At 53.3% G+C, this 21,437-nt stretch overlaps 1 protein-coding gene across 1 annotated transcript; it reads right to left on the bottom strand.

Annotated features, from left to right (window-relative positions):
• Positions 1 to 498: 498 nt before the first annotated feature.
• ASS1 (argininosuccinate synthase 1) lies at positions 499 to 21,252 on the bottom strand. The gene is made up of 15 exons (XM_010720898.3): positions 21,092 to 21,252; positions 19,225 to 19,352; positions 18,846 to 18,914; positions 18,444 to 18,632; positions 16,760 to 16,816; positions 16,348 to 16,422; positions 14,700 to 14,770; positions 14,216 to 14,246; positions 11,405 to 11,495; positions 9,722 to 9,806; positions 8,984 to 9,048; positions 5,686 to 5,817; positions 2,754 to 2,910; positions 1,152 to 1,217; positions 499 to 722 (listed from the first exon to the last, which is right to left on the bottom strand). Exons 2-15 carry the CDS (start codon positions 19,330 to 19,332, stop codon positions 668 to 670), a joined length of 1,251 nt encoding a protein of 416 aa, XP_010719200.1. The 5' UTR covers positions 19,333 to 19,352; positions 21,092 to 21,252; the 3' UTR covers positions 499 to 667.
• Between the last annotated feature and the right edge of the window lie 185 nt (positions 21,253 to 21,437).

Raw genomic sequence — 21,437 nt, 5'->3', positions numbered from 1 at the left:
CATGTTATTTTCCCAGCGGTGATGTCAGAGCTTGTCATGCTCGCCAGCTCAGCAGCAGGGCACGCCTGGACGTCCCCATGCGGCCATCGAGGCTGGGGCTGCACAATGTCATCCCTTTGGATGGCACAGGGCAGGGGACACCAACCTTTGGGTTCATCCTAAACCCGTGTCCATCCCCATCCTTGTAGCACAGCAGGTGGGATGGGAGTGTTTTGCTTTCCAATCCCACAGCGCAGCCTTGGCACCATCGGTGCCCAGCTCCCAGTGCTGTCCTCAACCCCTTGCTGAAACCCTCCCCCTTTAACCAAGCTTTAGAAGGTTCTCCCCATTTCCCCTTCCCCGAACCTCATCTCCATGTGCCAAAATGAAGACAAAAGAGAAATAACCAAATCCTCCCAACCACGCAGGGTCGGGGCTGTCCCATCACACTGCCTATGGGACACCACCACTCCCCTTCCCAACGGTGACGTAACGCAAGCAAGCATCCTTCAGCAGATCTTAATCTATCACAAATTTATTTTTCTCCCTCTGTCCCACCAATTTCTTCCCCTGTAACAAAGGCATCACCTCCACGGGACGGAGTTCCAGTTACAAATTACCGCCACAATTAGCAGCAGTGCTTCAAGAAATTAGAAAGGGGAGAGGGATGCCTGAGTGCCATTGATTGCTATTCATCCTGCTTTGTGCTGACCTTGCTCTGGAGACGATGATATTCCTTCAGCCTGGAAACCAGATTAAAAAAAAAAAAAAAGAATAAATTAATTGTAAATTAACAGTAATAACACACATTTCCTTTCAATTAATTTAAGCAGAATGAGGGGGCGTGAGGAGCAGGCGTTTGTTAAGGCCTGTACAGTTTAATTATGCTTTTTTTTTTTTTTTTTCCATGAGATAATGTAATTAATTTATCTCAGAGGGGTGGGGGGACACTGCGTGTTGGGGAGAACAAAGCAGTTAACAGGCAAGGGAAAAATTAAGAGCCCATTATGTAAATGCAGCATGTTTTACAGCATTTAAGTTGGGGGGGGCATGAGAAACAAGTAAAATAAGGAGGAGGGATGCACGGGAAGGCTGTAATTAGGGGAAGCTGTCAGTGGGCGGCGGGGGCTCAGGGCAGGGGATGGGGGGCACCGGGACCCCCCCGCACCGACCTCAGCGCGTTGATGTTGATGAAGCCGGTGGCATCGGCAGGCTCGTAGTCCCCCTGCACGTCCATGCTATGGGGAGAGAGGGTGTCACCACCTTGGGGACGCAGGGGACACTTTGTCCCGGTGCCCCACGTGTCCCTCCAGGTGATGCCTGTCCCTCCAGGTGACGTCTCCCGCACGTCACCCTTGCACCTGGTAGGGATGCTCCATCCCAGCCCTGTCCCTGTCCCGTTGGAGCTGCAGTACCAGGCACTCCCCCATCCCACTGACCCCCGTCTCTGCTGCTTTCATCCCCCAAACTCATTTCCCAGAATCTGCAAGCCTTAAAAAAAAACAAGGGAAAAAAAAAAAAAAAACAAGAAAAAGAAAAAAAAAGAGAGAGAAAAAAAAAAGAGTTTACAATGATTTTACCTCCCCTGACGGGCTACAGAAAAACCTCTGTGCTTTTATTTTTGCTCATTCGAGTGGTTCTGACCTGCTCTATAATTACGTTACTTTCTACCTACTGTGCAGAGGCATTTCCACACAGCTCTGCCTCTCACAGCTTTCTCTCGGGTTCCTGTGACGCCGTCACTCAAAGGCTTTCAAACCAGCGATGTAGAAATCAAAAAGAAAAGGAAAATGGTTGGAGACGCAGGGAGAATAAGTGCCCCTGCTTTTCTCTCCTCTCTCTTTTCCCTCCGTCCCACCCCCCTCCATCCTCCTTTTTTTTTTTCCCCCTCTTTTTTTCCTTTTTTTTTTTTTTTACTTTATTCATTTAATCTCTCCAAGTGAGAGCGTGGAGCATAATGAAGGGTTGGGACGGATTATTAGGAGCTGTTGATTTTGAGGGGGAGGGAAGGGGGAAAAAAAAGCCAGAGAAGAGAAAGAGAGAAGATAATTTGACATTTACTCCGACTGATCTAAACTCATTCGGGTGTATTTATGGCTTATAAAGTGTTTAGAGAGATTGAAAGGGGTTGAGGGAGGGCTGGGGGGAGTGAGAAAGCAAGAGAGAAAACAACACGAAGGAAAGGGAAAAGCAGGAGGAAAAATAATATTGACTTCAAAACACAGCTCGTGCTTGGCTGGGAGGAAATTGTGCTCTACATTGTGGGTGGGTGGGGAGGTGGGTTGGGATGGGATGAGGCAGGATGGGATGGAATGGGATCGGGCAGGATGGGATGGAGTGAGGAGGGAGGGGACAAGATGGGACAGACCAAGCTGGGATGGAATTAGATGGGATGGGGTGAAATGAGATGGGATGGTATAGGATGAGCTGGGATGGGATGAGATGGAATGGGATGAAATGGTACAGGATGAGCTGGGATGGGATGAGATGGGATGGGATGAAATGGTACAGGATGAGCTGGGATGGAATGAGATGGGATGGGATGAAATGGTACAGGATGAGCTGGGATGGAATGAGATGGGATGGGATGGAATGGTACAGGATGAGCTGGGATGGGATGGAATGGTACAGGATGAGCTGGGATGGGATGAGACAAGGCAGGATGAGGCAAAACGAGATTGAATATGATTAAAGAAGATGAGATTAAATGGAATGGCATGAGATTGGACAGAATGAGATAGGATGGGACCCTCATTGCCCCCAAGCCCACTCACCTCACCAGCTCCTCATTGTACAATGAGTGTGGGGACTCCCTGCCCAGGACATAGACCTGGCCCTTGAAGACAGAGACACGCACAGTGCCTGCCACTGCCTCCTGTGAGCGTGCGATGCAGTGCTGCAGGAACTCACACTCAGGGCTGTACCAGAATCCTGTGGGCAGAGACACCATCAGAGTGGGGTGGGAGGTTGGGGAGCCAGGAGGACGTGGAGGGCGACCCCACTGAAGGCTCTTCTGCAAGGAAGCCATTGGGTAGTTTTCAAGGGAAGGGATGCAGTCTTGGGGCAGGAAGAGGGAAACAAGGTGCCAGGATGGGTTGGTTCAGTTCTGAGCAATGGGGATTTGTGCACATCCTGTCCCCACTTGAGAGGAGATGGAATCCTCTGCTCAATGAAAGGCACTGTGGGCATTTTCCTCCTGGCTCTTCTGGTTGCAGAATTTCTGCACATGGAAATGAAAAGCCTTTTTAAGTTATCACAAAACCTTCACTCAAAGCCCGGCATCCTGAGAGGGTTGGTTGGGACAGACAGGTGGATGGATGGACAGGCAGACAGACAGACAGGTGGATGGATGGAACCCATTCTACAGGATAAATGTGGGCTTGGGGGAACCCGTTTACAGCCCCCAACATAGGCATGAGATGCTGTCCCCTGGGTCGGGCAGGAAGGGGACTGCCCTGTTGGGATGTGGTGTCCCAGGGGCAGCCCCAGCCCCGCTCCCACGCTCCCTCCAGCTATCAGTGCCCAGGGCTGACCCCGGGGCTTTATCGTGCTGCCCATCGGAGCACATACATCCCTACATCCCAGCAGGCTCAGCTTCCTCAACCCTGTCTAGAGTAACAGGGCTCTGATTTCCCTTGTGGGTCCCAGCCCCCAGCACTGCATCATATGCCCAAAATGCAGCCTTGGGGAGCAGCCACCGGTGTGGTTGGTGGCATTGCCATTAGTGAGGCCACAGCAGGCACTGAGAGGCCATGCCCTGTGCACATCTCCTGTTGCTGAGCGGGATAATTACCTGGGGAGGCCCCCAAGACCCAGAATAAAGCCTGGGAGATGGGGAGGGAGATAGAGTGAGGAAGAGAAAGAGCTCATTCACGGCCCTCAGGTCATCCCTGGGCTTTATCTCCCCATCTCCCTGCTGCTCTGCTCACACCGGTGCCCTCTCACCTTTCCTTTCCCAGCTGGGATTCAGGCTGAAGCCATTAAAGAAATGAACCTGAGCTTTTGTTGGCTGCCTCCATGCAAGACAGGATTGGGACATTGTGCATCCTTTACTCTGGGATCTCCTTTTTGGGATGTAACTGATGCTACGTGGACCTGAATGCAACAGACACTTTGATGGTTCACTGCTGAGCCCTCATCCCTGCATTCAGCATCCAGCATCACGCCAAGGCATCAGCCTGAGCCCCACAGACCCATGGGGCAAATCCACCCTATGGCACAGCCAAGGGGCTCAGGGATCTCTTTCTTCCATTCCAGCTGGGCAAATAAATCCCTCTTTTTAACAAACACACTACAGGTACAACTCTTCAAATGTCAAGGCTGACTTCAGGCTGTTGCGTCCCCGTGGCAGGGAAAAAAAAACAAATAAATCTGAGACACATTAAAATAATAACCAGCCACTTAAATGCTGCTCTGACAACTCCAGGTGTGAGGAAGCACCCCCTCCCTCCTCGCCCCCCACTGCCAACTAATTCCCCCCTTGCAGCCATCCATCCCAGCAGCCCCCCCTGCCCTAATCCCCTCGACACCAACAATGGCATTTCCGCACCTGGCCCTACCTGCGGGACCCAGCGGCTTCAAAGCCAGTGCTGCACAAAGGGATCAATGGGGATGGGGGAAGATAACCTCTAATTGTCCTGAAACCAGGGGCTGGTGACAATAATGAGGTGTTGCAGGAAGGCCAGCTCTGAGGGGCTGATGGGGCTGAGGCACCCGCTTCTACCCTGACATAGCCCTAAGGAGCCACCGACACCGTCAGTGCGTGGGTGAGGGTCTGCTCTTCACGTTGGGTGGGAATGCACCCTGCAGGTCTGCCAGAGGTGGGAAGAGGGGAAACGAACCCACTGACACCTGAGCAGCCCTGTAGTCCTGTGGATTCCCAACAGTGAGTGTTTATAAATAAATAAATAGCTGTAGGCTTCGACTAAAAATAAATAACCAACGTACAGGCAAACACAGCACTAAGTCTGCTATAAACAGCTACAGGCTGATGCAGCATCAGAGAGCAAATGGAAGCGGGCGCTGTGATTTGAGAGGAAGGTAATGGAGACTCCTGGCTGTGCACAGCCGTGTCCTGCTGCAGCCCCAGAATGCAGTAAATGGGCTCCAAAAAGGAGAGGTGGTGAAGGGATGGTGGTGAAGGGGTGGAGAATCAGTACTGTGACTGGGCAGGGTGGGACAAATCCCAACCCTGCAGGTGTTCCAGAACCATGGAGATGTGGCACTGAAGGATGTGGTCAGTGGACATGGTGGGAATAGGTTGGGGATCCTAGAGGTCTTTTCCAACCTTAATGATTCTGATTCAATGAAATCAACAGCATCGGGCTGGGATGTTTGCCAGGAGCGAACACTCACGGAAGGTGGCATCACCTCCCAGCACCCCACATGGAGCTTACTTACCCCAAAAGCAAGTAGGGTGCGGGGTCAGAATGCTCTCAAGATTACAGCACCTCAGGTTTGGGTCGGAAGGAAACTCAAACACCATCCAAGATCTCAGAACCACAGAATGGTTTGAGTTGGAAGGAAACCCCATCCAGTTTCAACCCTTTCCATAGCCACATCCATCCCTTGCACACATCCAGGGATGGGGCACCGCAACTTCCTTGAGCACAAGCAACAGCCTGGGGCATGAGCACCTTCTCCCCACCATCCACACCTGCACCTTGGCACCCCGTGGGCAGCAGTAGCAGCAGGGTCCATACGTACCATTGTACACCAGCTCAGAGAATTTCAAGCTGAGCCCCTGCTTGATTTTCCTTACTTCCCGGTCCATGGTGAAGGCCTCGATATCTAAATGCGCATGGTATAGGATCGTCCCCGCTGGGGTCTCATAGATACCTAGCCATTTTTCCAGGCAGGGGGAAAAGCAGAAAAAGAGAGAGAAACGAATGAGACCAAAACTGTCAGTAAATGACAAAAAATAATGACTTGGCTGACAGAAGGAGCTGTGGTCGAGCGCATTCAGTCCCAGCTTGCTGCAAAATGCATCTGTCATTATATTCATGCTGGGGCCGAGACAGTCCACTCCGCACCTTGCGGAGAAAATTTCTAGATTCCCCTCTTTGAAGAGGCACTCTGACGAGGCTAAATGACAGGGTTTGGGAACCGATCCCCCCACAGATACGTGCCCAACGGTCTGCAGCTGAAAACCTGTAATTAAGTGAACGATGCAGGGCACAGGAACAGGGCTGAAATCCCCTCCTCTCCTCGGCTGGCAGGCGAGCCCTGCACCAAAATGGGGCTACCTGGGGACCAAGAGCACAACCCCACTTGGGGCTGAAAAAACCCCCCGGCTCCTTCCCCTCCACCCCTGGTTGTGTGAGGACTGGGGATGGGATGGGACTGCTCCCTTTGTTCCATAGGTTTAAAGCGTGTTTAAAGACAATGTGGGATTTTGCTCGAGGTGCATGGAAAGCGATGGGAAAGGATGGGGTTGTCCAGCAGTGGGCACGGCTAGCTCCGGTGTCACAGCATTGTCCCCTCCCCAATGGGCACCCACGCTATGGCACAGCCCTGGGCAAGTGGCACCTATGCACTGGCATATCAAACAGTGAGGCTGTTTTCCTAAAAAAATAGAAATTCTGGATTTGGTCACAATAAAAGTTATAGGAACACTGCCTCCCAATCCGTGTGCTGCAGAGAGCTGCAGTGGAGCTGTGTCAGTGGGCATTTTGGAGCCTGCTCCTTGTCCCTGCAATGGGGCACACCTCGCTCAGACTCCCATTACCTGAGATCTTCAATGAAGGGGCTGGAGGGGAAGAAACCCCACACTTCATTCAGCATCCCCCATCCTTACCAGGCTCCTACAAGCTCAGTGCCCTCCAAGACGAGAGGCCCAGCGGGACCCCGTCTCCAGATGCTCACTGAAGCCATCTCCATGAGCACAGCCCCACACCAGGGCTTCAAACCCCAACCACAAAGCCAAGCGCACTGCTGGCACCACGAACATCCCCTCTCCTTCCCCCTCCATCCCACTTGGGCTGACCCAAGGTTCACTTTTATGCCTCACCCCCCACCTCCATGTCCTTGCCCATCGCCCACCTCCCCGCTCGCCCCATCCTTGCAATGACAGCAGCATAAAGTCTGCTGTGCCAGGCAGGGGGGTGACAGCTGAGCTCCCAGAGACACCTTCAGAGTGACACTCACAGCCCCTCCGAGTGTCTATTTTCATCTCCCCGTGTTTACAGGAAAAGACAGAGGTGTCAGCGATGCAGGCTGCCGGAGCTGCAATCACCCCGCAATTACAACTGTGGAAGGGGGGGCAGCCACGCAGACAGCTGCTGCTGCTGCTTAAAATTTTCTAATTTGTAAGCTCGGCTGTCAGTCCTTCTCCATGCTGTTGGCTTTGCCGTGCTGTGCGTGGCTGGCACACAGTGCTGGTGGGATGGGACAGGATGCAATGTTAGGGCCACGCGCCTGCAGGGTGGTATGCCCGAATTTCTACCCCTGGGCAAATCCTTGCAAATGGGAGCAGGATTGAGCAGTGCGGGCATGGAAATGTGGGGAGAGAAAAGAGAAGCCCCCAAGAAATGGAGCTCAGTTCTTTGGGCAGTGGTCATGCTCTCCTTCCTGCTTTCTCATGCCTGATTTCATTTACTCCACTTAATTAAGCCTTCTACGGAGACAGAAAGGTAATTTGGTAATAAGGACGGGAACAGGCACACACGGCCCCATTGCAGCCAGTCCTGCTGGCCATTTGCACCCCAAATCCCAGCTCACATGGTTCCAAGACCAGCACAGCACACAGTGTTCCCTCACTGCTTTGGCCTTAGCAGATCTCAGTGAGGAGACTGGCAAAAATCAGTGCCAATGCATCTTTCCCTTTCTTAGCACTTGGGCTCAAGAGGTGAAGGAAAGGATAGAAGGCAGCATCAAGATGGGAAAAACTTATTTGCAGCCCCAGCTCTGTGTCTGTGCCTCAGTTTCCCTTAGTGAGCAGGGTGAGAGGGTCACCAAGGGCTACTGTATCCTACTGGGTACTAAGGGTTCCCAGGAATTGTCCCTGTCCCTCTGTGCAGAGCTCTCATCCACCAGCGCGCCAACGCGACAGCGATTGCTTGACAGTGTCACTTGGCAGACAAACATGACAGATAAATGGAGTTTAGTGAAATTATTAAATGCTGCAAGGGTCACTAGAGCATGTCAGTGGCTCTTAAAAAAAAAAAAAACAAACAAGAAAAAAACAAAGATTTTGACAAATTACTCAGCATCCAGCATGCTAATGCACTCAGATGTGTGCGTGCGGTTTTGGTTTCTGGTTTTGTTTGCCCTTCTTTTGGTTTTAATTCAGTTCTACAGGTTGGCACCCCATGGTTTGGGGTCTGTCTCTTGCTGGTGCTGCACAGGCAGCAGAGCCTTATCAAAATATTTGCTCGTGCCCTGCCACAGAGGGCACGCATAAAGAAAGGGAGCCTCTAATTAGGCATTAATGAGATTTAAGACAAAAGAGCCTGGATGAGGAGAGTGAAATGATTATGAATGGGAAATGATGACAAGCAGTCTCTGGCTCCTTAGCTCTGCACGGGGCAGCTTGCTGCCTCCAGAGGTATCTGATGGAACTGATCCTAATGGGGAATCGATGTGAACCACAGCCTCAGAAAGGTATATATAAATCAAGGATTGGCTTTAACCAGAACTGGTAGCTTTGTGTTGCATCCTCCCAGGGAGCCAGTCCGTGGTGAGGAAAGGTTGGGGTTGTACTTCATGATCCTAGTGGTCTTTTCCAACCTTAATGATTCAATGATTCTATCATTTAATGATCTTTTCTCACTAGGGATGGGTGTCACACTCAAGACCTGGGCTCTCTGGTGGCACTGGGGCTGGCACAAACCATGGCACAGGCAGCCGTGAACCCAATGAGACATCATCACAATGGCCAAATCTTGGTTAAAAGCTGAAGGGAAAGGCACAAAGCCCAAACACCTGACACCTGAGCCCCGATCCAGTCCCACCAGCACATTCCCCTTTTGTGGCTGCTTCTAGGGCCAGGCTGGCACCTGCTCACCTCTGGACTTCATCCCAACAAAGCGGTTCTCCACGATGTCGATGCGCCCCACACCATGCTTGCCCCTGAAGAGGAGATAGGTGGATGGGTGATGAGGGGACAAACCCCAAATGATGGCGTGGGCACCTCTGCACAGTGCTGGCATCACCCAGGGCATCAGCAGTGACCCCCAGATTGGATGGGTAAAAGGCAGATGGTTATTCTCCTTTTCCCCTTCTCTTGGCTCTGCTTTCATGCTTCACTCGCCAATGGCAAAGCCCCATGGTGTTGGGCAAGGGGAGCAGCATGAGGGACAGCAGAGTGGGCAGCTGCTGTGTGATGGCTGAAGTCATCTTAAAACCACTTAATTAACATTTAAAAGGAGAACTACATGGAAAAGTTCATTCCCATTCAGCTCTGGAGGAATAAAAGGCAGAGGCATAGAGGAGGGTGCCAGGGACCGGGTGGCTCTGGGTAGCATTGGGTGGCAGGAGCAGGCACACAAAGGGTGCTACCCTGGTGGCAGGGCAGCCCTTGACCCTTTGGGACACACAATAAATGGAGAAGGTGTAAATAGGAGAGCATAGGAAGCGAAAGCATAAATACTCCCTGCTTGGTGCCAGCACTGGTGGCATGAGTGGCACAAACCTGGCTCAACAGTGACTGTCCCATTGCTGCTTTGCCATCAGCGACACCAACCCAACTCTATTCCAGCTGGGGAACACTGCAGGACATGGAAGGGGACCGCATGGCACTCACGCAATGTCATTCAGGTACATGAAGAGCTCCAGGGCAGAGCGGTGGGTGACTCCATTCTTGGTGTTGGTGACCTTCACAGGGACACCTGCAGAGGAGGGTGGTGGGCAGGATGAGGTGGCAACGGGATCCCCACGCATCATCCCACGCACGTTAAATAGATGTGACAGATATGAACTCTAAATAACTTCTTAAAAAGGCATATCCAAGCTGCTGCCGGGGGGAACGAGGGGAGGGGGAACCTCCTCAGGAGAAAAGCGAAATAAATAAATAAAAAGGCCATAAAAATGCCCCCCTCCCCTTCTTTTCCCCCGCTCTCTTTTTTTAGGGCCTGTGAAATTGCAACCAGGCCCTTAACTAATTGAATTTCACGCTCAGCAATTGTCTTAGGGCGCAGCACCTTCTGTCCCACCAGCCCCGGCTGGGGGGGTGACAAATGAGCCACCCGCCAGCAGGGGGGGAGACACGTCTGGGGCATGGTGACGTGCACACGTGTGTGCACACACATGCACACGCACCCCATGGCGGGGTGCTCCATAGGAATTCACGGTTGCATTTTTACAGAAAATTTTGAAAATAGATGAAATATTTTATTTTTAGATGCTGGGTGGGAGGGAGGCAAGAGGAGTTTGGGGGGGGGGGGCGAGGCTGAATAGCAAAAGAGGCATTTTCTTTAGCAGTGTGAAATGAGCAATAAATGTATTAGGAAGCTGACAAGGGGGCTGCGGGGCCCACAAAGAAAAGCTGCGCGGAGTTGGAGGCTAATCTCCCCTCCATCTGCCCTCCTCATTACCATTGAACGCGCTATCAGTTGCCAATCAGCGCTCAATGACTCCCTTTCTAGTCTTTATTACGAGGCGCCCGCGAGAGCCGTGTCTACTGACGGGCTCTGTCAGCTTCCCCCAACCTAAACCCCCTATTTTCCAGGGGTTTATAAACTCAGTTGTAAATTGCTATTAAATGTAAGTTGCGGCAATAATGAACCTTAAGCTGCTTCTCGCCAGGGCCCCCCCTCGGCGCCCTCCCCTCGCCCCAGCTCTTTCTATTCTCGTCCTTCGCTGGGGCATTGGCCGGGGTCCGCGTGGCAGAGAGCCGACATTGTCGGGGCTGTTGTTGGTGAAAGCTGCTTAGCCTTTAAAATAGTTAATAATTAGATTAAAACTTCAAATAAATTAACTAGGGGTTGAATGGGGGCTCCGCCTCGCAGGGAGAGGATCAGGGGAATGGAGCCGGGCTCCCGGTGCTGGGGGCTTTGCGGAGGAGGTGGCCCCTCTTAACCGTGGGGTGGCATGAGGACGCCCATGGATGGCAGGAGTGGGAGCACTGTATCCCCTCGTTAGAGTGTGATGAGCATCAGCGTCACCTGCGTGTCCCCAGGGGCCACCTGAGTACCATGGACAGCGACAGCAGCACCCACTGCCCCTCAGTGCCTGGGGGTCCCACCTTTGTGTCAGTGGGGTCCCACTGCCACAGGACTGAGCGCTGTGGGACAAGGAACCACAGAGGACATACCCAGACCACCCATGCTAATGGAAGAAGCCCAGCATGCACCAAGGTGTGATGCTCCAAGCTGGGGTGTATCCCATTTTCACCTTAGCAATGCTCCAGGCTACATTTTTCACAAAGAAGCAAGATTTGGTCCTAACATAGACTTGGTGCCGAGGGGAACCTCTGGGGATGTCTTACCCTTCTCAAATTCAATCTCCAGTTCATCTGGGATGTCCGGAGAGGTGGTTGGGTCACAGGTCTTCGTATAGAGGTCAAGGGGGGCCCGATTCTGCAAAGGGTAAAGGCAAGGGACAGTTAGTATCATGGGCACAACCAGTATCACCAGCACCCCCCAAAGCACAGCAGGTTGGCACCCATCTCCATCCCAAAGCAATGGGACACAGCGATCATGGCACAAAGCAGCGCCGGAGCTCAGGGGGCCCTGGGAACAAAAGGGACGAAGAAATCAGACAATTTTTCCCCTCAACTTGATCTCATCTTTTTCTTCGACGCCCCCACAGCTGGAGGTGGAATAGCTGCAGAGAAGCAAGTCAGGCAGGGAAAAGTGCGACTTTTTGCGGTCAGTGCAGAATAAGCTGGGCTGCGGCGGGGCCAGAACCCAGCTTATTCCGTGCGGACCGAGAAAACGAATGAGGAGGGCTGACCCCAGCAGGTGCTCTAGTCGCATGGGCTCTTTCATGGTGTCCTCGAGGTTAATACACACAGGGGGAAAATAGAGGAACAAAGCAAAAACCCATTTCAGAGCGCATCAACCTTTATGTATATTTTCCCCCAACATTTATAGTAAAGAAGCATCTTATCTCCTTTAAAGCTGGGCCACTGGAGGCTGGGGTGATGGCGGTGAATTGAAGCACATACCAGATGAGGGAGGAAGAAATAATAACAAAAAAAGCTTTCTGTCCTAGCAAGCAAAATGCATTGCAGTTTAGCAAAGCTGAAGCATCTCCCTTGTGGCTGCTGCCCCATCCAGGTTGGGATAGCGTTGTCACTCATATTGGTGATACTAAACTTGTGTTCTTTGTGTGATCACAGAGGGAACCCAGCAGTGTCCGTGTGCAGCCCCTGAGCTGGTAAGGGGGAGAGGGAAACTGAGGCACAGCACAACCCAGCCACCTGCCCACATCCCCAGCTGCAGCCTCTCCTGTATTCATCTCCTGCCTCCTCACCACTGAGCAAAGAGGGCAAAGCAGAACCATAGCATATCCCGAGTTGGGAGGGACCCACGAGGATCATCGAGCCCAACTTCACAGACATACGTCTCATTTTTGGGTGGTCCCATGTAGAGACTGTGTGGACTCAGTGATCCTTATGGGCCCCTTCCAACTCAGGATATTCTATGAATATTTTTTGCCCTGTTCCCTTGTTTTACGCAGCGCATGCACGTTTCTCCCATGCCCCCCAAGCACACAGATTACACGGGCTGCAGATTTCAATTTTACATCATCTGCCCTCTCCTAGCCCCGATCACACTTATTAACCAGACAGACCCGCTGGAGATGATGGAAAACTTGGAGTTCAAAAGGAAAGATGGGAACCGTGAGGGGGGGAAGAAATGGAAAGTATTAAAAACTCTTTACTAAACATTGGAAGTCAAAGTCAGGTAGTTTTCAATTTTCTAAGCCAACTATGAAAACCCCTATTAGATAAAATAACTAAATAGAAATAAAAGTGACATTTGGCTTGCATTCCATCATTACGGTGCGAGTCTGTCCTCTTTTTATTCTCTCTCCTAAAAGCACAGTTCAAATGACAAATAGTTTGTTGCAGTGTATCAATGCCTCCTATTTATCCCTCCCTGCAGGGGGGCTAGTCCTGCAATGTCATCTTTAAAGGGGAGAGAGGAAAAAAAAAAAAAAAAAAAAGAAAAAAAAAAAAAAAGGAAGAGTGTGTGGAAAGAAGGGGGGGAGAAAGAAGCAAGAAAAACGGGGCAAGAAGAGAAGAAATTGGAAGCAAATGGTCCATGAAGTAAACCATGATGCAGAGCTATCGATGCCGCAAATGGTTTATTCATCCGGCTGATATTGTTGTGCCCGGGACTGAATGAACTCTTTCAGAGTGCCATATGAAGTTAAAGCAAGTAAATTTCTATCTTTCTCCGCATTAGCTGCCTCATTGCCCTTCAATCGGGCCTCACAGAGGCAGAAAATAGCTCAACCATCTGCTTTCAAATCCCTCGTTGGCAGTCTCTGGGCTTTGGGAGGGGACCCACCGTGCCTGGCACCCCAGCCACCCTCATCCTGGGCTGGGGAACAGTGGTGACAGCACACGGCCACCTCCCAGTACCGATGGATGGCAATGTGCCCATCTCCAAAGGATGCTCAGGGAACATTCTCTACCTAGCATTCCAGACTGGGAGGGACATGGACTGGGCAGAGCTATGGGGTCTTGCTCAAAGATGCAGAGGCACTGGTGCAGTAATGGGGAAGAAGTGGGGGGCCAGGATGCCCTCTCCACAGTCTCCATCCTTGCATCTCCATGCTATAGGCATGTGCCCAACCTACCAGGGTCTGCTAAGCAGCAAATGGCTCCTGTCCAGCCATAACGGATGCTGATGGAGGGCTGAATGGCTGCTGAACATCCCAGCAGCTGGAGCATGTGCAGCACCAAGAGTCCGCAGCCCATGGAAATGTGGTGGTCCCATGGAGGAGGTCACTTTGAAGCCGTGGCTTCCTCCCAGAGAGAGAAGAGGAGGAAGCAAAAGAGGCTGTGGGGAGCAGCCAGAACTCCTCCATCCACATGGGGAAGCCACCAGCACCTCATCAGTGTAATTGCTCCTTTATTGCTGCCCCATGACATTTTCCCTTCCAGTGTCACCCTGAAACAGGCTCGTCCCCTGCTGACACCAATGGCAATTAGCGTGCTGCAGGAGGCGGAGGGGCTGGGCAGGGCTTCCCCTCCACACACGGCCTGCCGTGAAATTTCCAATTAGGCTGCAAACACACGAGACGCCCTCAGCCCTGTAGCTGCCACCCGGCCGTGATCGATTACCTTGGGGTTCTCCAGGATCCCGGCTTCATAACTGCAACAGGCAGGGAAGGAGGGAGAGAGAGACAGAGAGACGTCACTGCACTGTGAGTCCATGGAGCTTTGGGACCAGCTCAGACCATTGCCACCACCCACGGCACAGCCATCCCATAGCAATGGGGGTAAAGGTGCGTTATGTTCTCCAGGAGACTCAGCAGTAACCTTGCTAAGGAACCCAGGGCTTGCAAGGACCCAAGAGACAAACGGTGCTACGTGGGACGTGGGCATCTACATAGCTTTAGAACGGTGGAGATTTTGGGCCAGCCTCATTCAGCTCATCATGGGACAGTCCAGAAAGATGGAACCAGATGATCTTTGGGGTCTCTTCCAACCCAAGCCATTCTATGATGGGGAGCAGGCTCTTTGCTTTGGGGTGAAGGATTGTGCTGGCCATATGTCATGCCCCTCCATGTAGTGGGGGCACCATGACACCATGGTGTCTGCTCACCTGATGTGCATGAGGTTCTCATCCATGCTCCAGGGCGCCTTGGGTGTCACAGGCACTGGGATGCCATGTTTCTGCAGAGAGAAGGGGAGCAGTGCTGAGCAAGTCCACAGGGATAGCCAGCCTCCAGCACAGCCTCCGTGGGACTCAGCCCCATAAACACAAAGGCACAACCCCATGGGCACCAGCAGCACAGACAGCTGTGCCTCCAACCCTGCATTCCATCAACTCCACCTTGGGGCAACCAGGGCATCCTTTAACCCAGGTGATAGACATGTTAGAATGGATGTTGAACATCTTTTTCCAGGCCAGGTTGGCTTGTTCCCAAGCTAGGATCCTCTGAAATGGAAGATAACATGGAGACATGTGGCCCACAGTCCTTAACCCATTACCTGAACTCACTGGGCAGCTCCACTGCCCCAACCCGCTCCTACCTACAGAGCAGGCAGCACATTTGCACTTCAAACGGACCTCAGCCACAAGCTCTGACTTGCAGAGAAGGCGAAGCACAGCTCAGTGGGTGCAAGGGCGGAATGACGCCTCTCCTGCCCCATCCCTCGGGGCAGCACATCTCCCAGCCTCTACCCTTTGCCATATACAGAGCACAAGGGCTGGGTTGCAGAGCTCAGCCCCACCAGGCCCCTCGTTCCCATCACAGAGCCCTCCTGGATCCTGACAGAAGACATTTCATCTTCATTAATTCATGCTGAGCAATTACTGTGCTGCCTTGAGCACATCCAGGCATGGAGGACCTGCCCACATCTCCTTCTCTTGAGCATGAAAGAAGGGAAACTCCCTTTTCTTTAGAGTGCTGAGCAAGTACTGCAAACCCTCAACCCCAACCTCTTCTCTTTGGGCCCCAACCCATTTCACTTTCCATTCCCCCCCCCCTTTCCAAACGAAGAAAAAGAAAAACACAAAACACAAAGATTAAAAAGAAAACCACAACAAAACCCAAACCCAAAACACATGTTCCATTTTCCCTATAATAAAAATGCCACGCTCTTAATAACTCCCCTATTTGACAATTTGTTTGGCAACATATGGAAAGCTCTCGTAAACTCGCCCCTTCATAATACACCAACAGATGGCAAACACAATCCTCAACGTGCAGCCCCGATGTGCTGCTCTGAGCTCCCGTGGCCCCACACCTCACCATCCCCGTGCTGCCAGGCAGCCTGGATGGCAGCTATTTAAAAACTGAAGCAATTTTCTGGTGTATGCACAGAGCTGCCTTTTCCCTTTTGATTGATTGAGCCGAGTTGTCAAGCATTTCCGTGCAGTCGCTAAAAAAGAAAGGTACCCTGGTGGGCACGTAAAAACCTGATGCAAAACTTCTAATGTGTTTTATTGCAACTTGTACTTCAAAAAGGAAGGGACAACAAAGAGGAGTGCGTTTGCTTTGTCTATTACACAAGTCGTTGAGCTGGGACCCGTTTACTTGGGGAAATCGGTTACAAACAGCAGCCAGGTAATTATGAGAAAAAAAGATATATATATATATATATATATATATATGTAGGAGAAAAAAAACAACACTCCAGGAGAACTCAGTGGGGGTGCTGCAGCAATGCTGTGTGGATCTCACTGCCATTGCCCACATGGTGTGGTGAGCATCCCACATCCCATATGAGCATCCCATTGCTCCTACCTGGGCATACTCCATCAGCTCACGGCGCCCAGGGAAGCGCTGGTAGAACTCAGGCATCCTCCACGGTGCGATGACCTGGAGGCAAGCAGAAGCATGAGGCTCGCTGCCCTCTGCCCCCTGAACCCCTCCCCAGTTGAAATTCAATCTCTCCGTGCAATGGCGGAGTAACCCAAAACCCTGACCCTCGCAAGGTGCTGGATGCCAGGGGGAAGCAGGCAGCATTGATCATCCAGCAGCTGCCACTGCGCTGTTTGCTCAGCGGCCTCGTGGTGTTTGGGGGAAAAACAGATCAATTAAGGATCATTACGGCCCCCCCTTAAATACCAAAACGTAGCTCAGTGCAGCTGGCAGCTTGTTAAGGAGAGCTGTGTCTGTGTTAAAGCAGAATTCCCCAGGTGGGCTGGGTCCTTACCTTGATGCTGGGGCACAGCGCATAGCAGCTGAGCTCGAAGCGCACCTGGTCGTTACCCTGAAACACACAGGGAGACATTGGGGGGCTGCCTTGGGGCAGGTGCCCCCACCCCATCAACCCATAGGAGCCATATCCTTCAGTCCCTTCAGGGTGAGAGACGGGAGGCTGCTTTGGAGCTTTGTCCCTGGGACAGCACGTGTGCAGTGGTGCAGACAGACACAGCCACACACTGTACGTGCATGCAGCCCCCATGTGCAATGTTGGAGAGCCCAGACACGTCCCTGCTCCAGGAACAGGAGCAAAATGCAGCAGAGAGCAAGGGGGATGTGTTTTGGGGTGCAAACTGTCCCAACAGTAGGCACTGAGGTTACCAAGAGCAGCGCTCCCCTGGGCTGAGAGTCCTGAAAACCCAACCTGTGGATGGACCTGGTGATCCTTAAAAGCATTTCCCAGCCTATGTGATCCTATGAAGCCCTGATCTGAGTATTTATTTCTCCATGAAGGGAGAGGAAGACTTCACCACCCAGGAGGATGCTCTGAACCTCTCTCTATCTTAATTGGCCCGTGCTGGTGGGGCACAGCTAATGAGGGCAGGTAGCTGGAAGGGGTGTCCTCCAAGGGAACAGGGCTCACCAAACCCATTTTCCCCCAGCGCCAAGGGGCGTGAGGACCCCCTCCTTCCTCTTGTCCCCAGCCTGAAGGATACATTTACAACCGGGCTGTGAGATCCCCCAGGACTATTACACGCAGGCGAGCAGAGCTGACGGAGCACTCATTTCCCTTACAGGCCCAAAACACCTCCATCTGCTCCTGCAGTGGGGACACCGCAGATGGCGCGCATTGCGGACGCTGCAGGGCCGTGCAGGGTCAGGTTACCCGCAGTGCTGCCTCTGCCTTAATGGCTCGAGGAGGTGGGGGTCTGGGGAGCAGCCGAGGATCCCCAGGGTGGCACTGATGCCAGTGATGCCCAGGGATGAAGAGAAATAAGCAGCGCTCAGGGCACACTCAGTGGGTGCTTTCAGGGGGATGCTGCTGGGTGAATCAGGAGAAGGATGTGGGGAAAGCAGCGTGGCAGGAACAGGAGGCACTGTGGCAATGGAGCTATCTTGGCAGGCATGCCCTTCTGTCCTCAACCTCTGAGTGCATCAAATGTCCTCCTTCCAGCAGGACTCTGCCACCAGGGACCCCAAACCCAACCTGCCTTACACCTGGACCACGGCCAGGGCTGTGGGCTACATGGAGGGTCCCTGAAAGATGGGAGGAGGAGGCCTGGGTGCACACACAGCACCCTGCAGAGCTGCACTGCTGGCACCTGGTGATGGGGTCACCCTGAGCACTCCCAGAAGGGATCACAGAAGATCCCAAGATGGAAGGGACCCATAGGGATTATCGAGTCCAACTCCTGCCTCCGCAGAGGACCTCCCAAAAATCAGGCTGTACGATAGCTGTGCCCCATGGCTTTGTCCTTTTCTGGGACATCGCGGCACAAGTCCTGCGTCCTTCTCCCAGGTTGGCTGAGAGTGAAGCAGGAGCGCAGAGCGGCCGCAGAGCATCCTCCCCGAGCATCCTTCCCACGGTCTCTGGCTGCCTCTAGCGGCAAAACCAAAGCTCTGCTATCCCACCAGCACTCCCCGAACGCTTCACCGCGCAAGCACGAGCAGTCAGGGCCCCCCCAGCCCCTCACCTTGCCCGTGGCCCCGTGGGCGATGTATCGGGCCCCCTGCTCCTTGGCGACCAGCACCAGACGGCGGGCGATGCAGGGCCGGGCTAACGCAGTGCCCAGCAGGTAGCGGTCCTCGTACAGTGCATTAGCCTGCACTGCTGGCCAGATGAACTCCTCCACAAACTCCCTGCAGACATCCTGGATGTACACCTGAGGGGATGGAAGGAGCACTGGGATGGAGGGCAGCTGAGGATGCAACCAGCTCCTATGCGAGCTGTGCCATAGACTGTGCCTATGCCATCCTAAGGGGATGGCAAGGCGAGGGAATTCTTGTTCTCCCCTTTCCTAAAGGCTGCCAAAAGATTTAGGTGCCAAACCCCTGGGAAAGGGACTGGGGGGGATTCTCAGAGCTCCCCATGGTACCTTCTCAGCCCCCAGTGCAAGTGCTTTCTTTCGGGCTGCATCAAAGTCTTCCTTCTGCCCAATGTTGGCCTAGAAAAGTGAGAAAAGCTCGGTTGGATGCCTGCACAAAACCAAGGGCATGTCTGGTCTGCATGGACTGGGCTGGGCTTGGGGCCCATTCAGGATGAGCAGGAGGAATTCCCTCCATCTGAGCTGGCATTTGGGGCCGCGCTGCCCTCTGCCAGCCCCTCAGCTGTGCCCCATTAAGATTGTCATCAGCCAGCAAGGACAAGCAGTGCTGCACACAGAAAGGGTGATGTTCACCAGCGCTCCATGCACCCCACACATCCCCATTATGCCCCTACATCCCCAGACCCACCCCAGCAGCCCCCGGGCTCACCAGGAAGGCGATGACAGTGTAGCCCTGCTCCTTCAGCCACACCAGAATGCAGGAGGTATCCAGGCCCCCACTGTAGGCGAGGACCACGGTGTCCCTGGGTTCAGCCATCTGTGCACTCCCTAAGCACCCTGCAAAGTGTGGGGCTGAGCTCAGCATAATGCAGGCGCTGTGCTTGGGCACGACCCAGCACATCCCAGCCCCACTGGGCACATGAGCAGCACCCCAGCCACAGCCCAAAGTCTAATTAATAGTTAGTGGGTGTTTGTCCTAATTACGCAGGAAACCTCTACATAGGGATTCAGTGCTCCTCAGCCTTTGGCTGAGAGCATGAAGGATTTCAGCCAGCAACGGGGTGACAAAGCTCTGAGTTTGTGGGGCTCTGCAGGGGGCATTTGGGAACCCCAGGGCTCTGCTGGCTGTGGGAAGGGGCTCAGGGCTGTCTCCAAGCCAGGCCGTGGATCTAGGGCCCCACAGAGGTGATGCCAGCCAAACTTTGGCCAGAGACAACAGACAAGAGACAGCCAAATCCCACCCTGAACAACCTCCTTGCTCTCGCCAAGTCAGCACAATCCTGCTCCTGCTTTTGCAAGCAGAGAACTCTCCCTGCCCGGCTCCCCAAGTGTCCTACACGTTTTGCAGCAGGATGCACTTCCCCACATTACACCCCATGGTGTAATCTCTCCCTGCTGCAGGGTCTGGCTCTGCTGAAGCACAGAGGGGTCTGACAGCCCCATATCCACCACTCAGCTCCCTCACCCCGCCATGCAGGCAGCAGCCAGTCTTGTGCAAGCAGCATTTCCGTAACTCCCGGCATCTGGGTGTGCACAGAGCTGGGTGTGTGCCCAGCACACTGGGCTCAGCCTTTCCTTTCCTCTCACTGGGGCATTTACAGGAAAGGCAACTTGTACTTCCCAAAAGGGACCAGCCCCCACACAATCCTGCATCTGCACAGTCCCTGCACCCCAAACCACTTCCCTGTGCAGCATCCAGCATCGCTGCTGCTGCCCCAACTGAGTGCTGCTGAGAATGGGCACACTTGGTTTGTGAGCAGCAGTGGATGGAGCAAACACCTCTGCATTTTCCTGCTCAGACACTTTGCTTTGCCCAGAGAGGTATGGGAATCTGGCTTTTGTTTGCCCTGAGAACACATCCCAAGCCCAGGGCCACCAGTTCCACACACAGTGCTCGTGCTCAGCCTCTCTGTCCAGGAAGGGAGAGCCTCAAAGTTTCAGCCTTATGTGACAGTAAATAAAAGCAAACAAAGCTCAGTGAAGGAGAACATCTCGGGACTTTCTCAACCCTTCTGATTACACTGCAGCAATTTCCTTGTGACTTTGGTTACACTTTGTACTGGAGAGACTGTTTTCTCTGCCCTGCAGGGACACCAAGATTTTGTTTTTAAACCAAGAGAAATAAAAGGTGGGTGGAGTGATGGTGCCTGAACGGAAAGCTGAAACCTTTGGCAAGGAGGGGAGCTGCCCTCCCCAGGCAGTCTGGCAGGGGACAGCAGGGTAAGCCTTGGCGTGCGAGCATAGGGGCCCCATCCTGCCCCCAGCATCCCCAAACAGAGCAGGGAGGGCAATGGGATGGTGCCAGCTGAGGTCCCAAATCCAGTCCCCTGTGGGCAGCCAAGCTGGGACACTGTCGAGTGGGTGGGAAGTGCCCAAAAACTGAGTGAGAAGTGGTTTGGTGCAGCATAAGTGATGAGAAGGGGCTGGAATCCCCCGTCCCACTCCTCTGAGCCCATCCCACACACCCACGGTGGGGCAGAGCTGGGTGTGGATGGAGAAGGGTCAGCCAGGAGCAGACCCCTACAGAAAAGGGCCCCTTTTCCCCGTCACTCTCCCCTTGCTGTGCCCACACTCACCCGCTCTGTAGGACCGTAGAAACCAGCTGCCCTCAGTGCTCCAGCCCAGCGTCCAGCATCCTCCTCCTCTTCCTCCTCCCTTATAGGCGGGCAGGGGCAGGCGGAGCTGCCAAAGGACTGTCCCCTCCGTGGGCACCGTCCCCAGTGGAGCCCTGCCCTCTAGGTGCTGGGTGTGCAGCTCACACCCCAGCTAGGATGAGGGTTTTGCCCAGTGCTGCTACCTGTGTCCCCCACTTTGCAGCCATACAGCTGCAGGGTTTCACCCCCCAGAGCCCATCAGGTGGGAAAATGAGGGGCAGAGGGCAGCTGCCCCATAGCTGCCTGACTTCCTGCCCAGCCCAGCTCT

Source organism: Meleagris gallopavo, chromosome 19, assembly GCF_905368555.1.
Source record: "Meleagris gallopavo chromosome 19, MGAL_WU_HG_1.1, whole genome shotgun sequence".
Lineage (NCBI taxonomy): Eukaryota > Metazoa > Chordata > Aves > Galliformes > Phasianidae > Meleagris > Meleagris gallopavo.
Note: the sequence above shows the minus strand (reverse complement) of the source record. Positions and strands in the feature narration are given on the sequence as shown.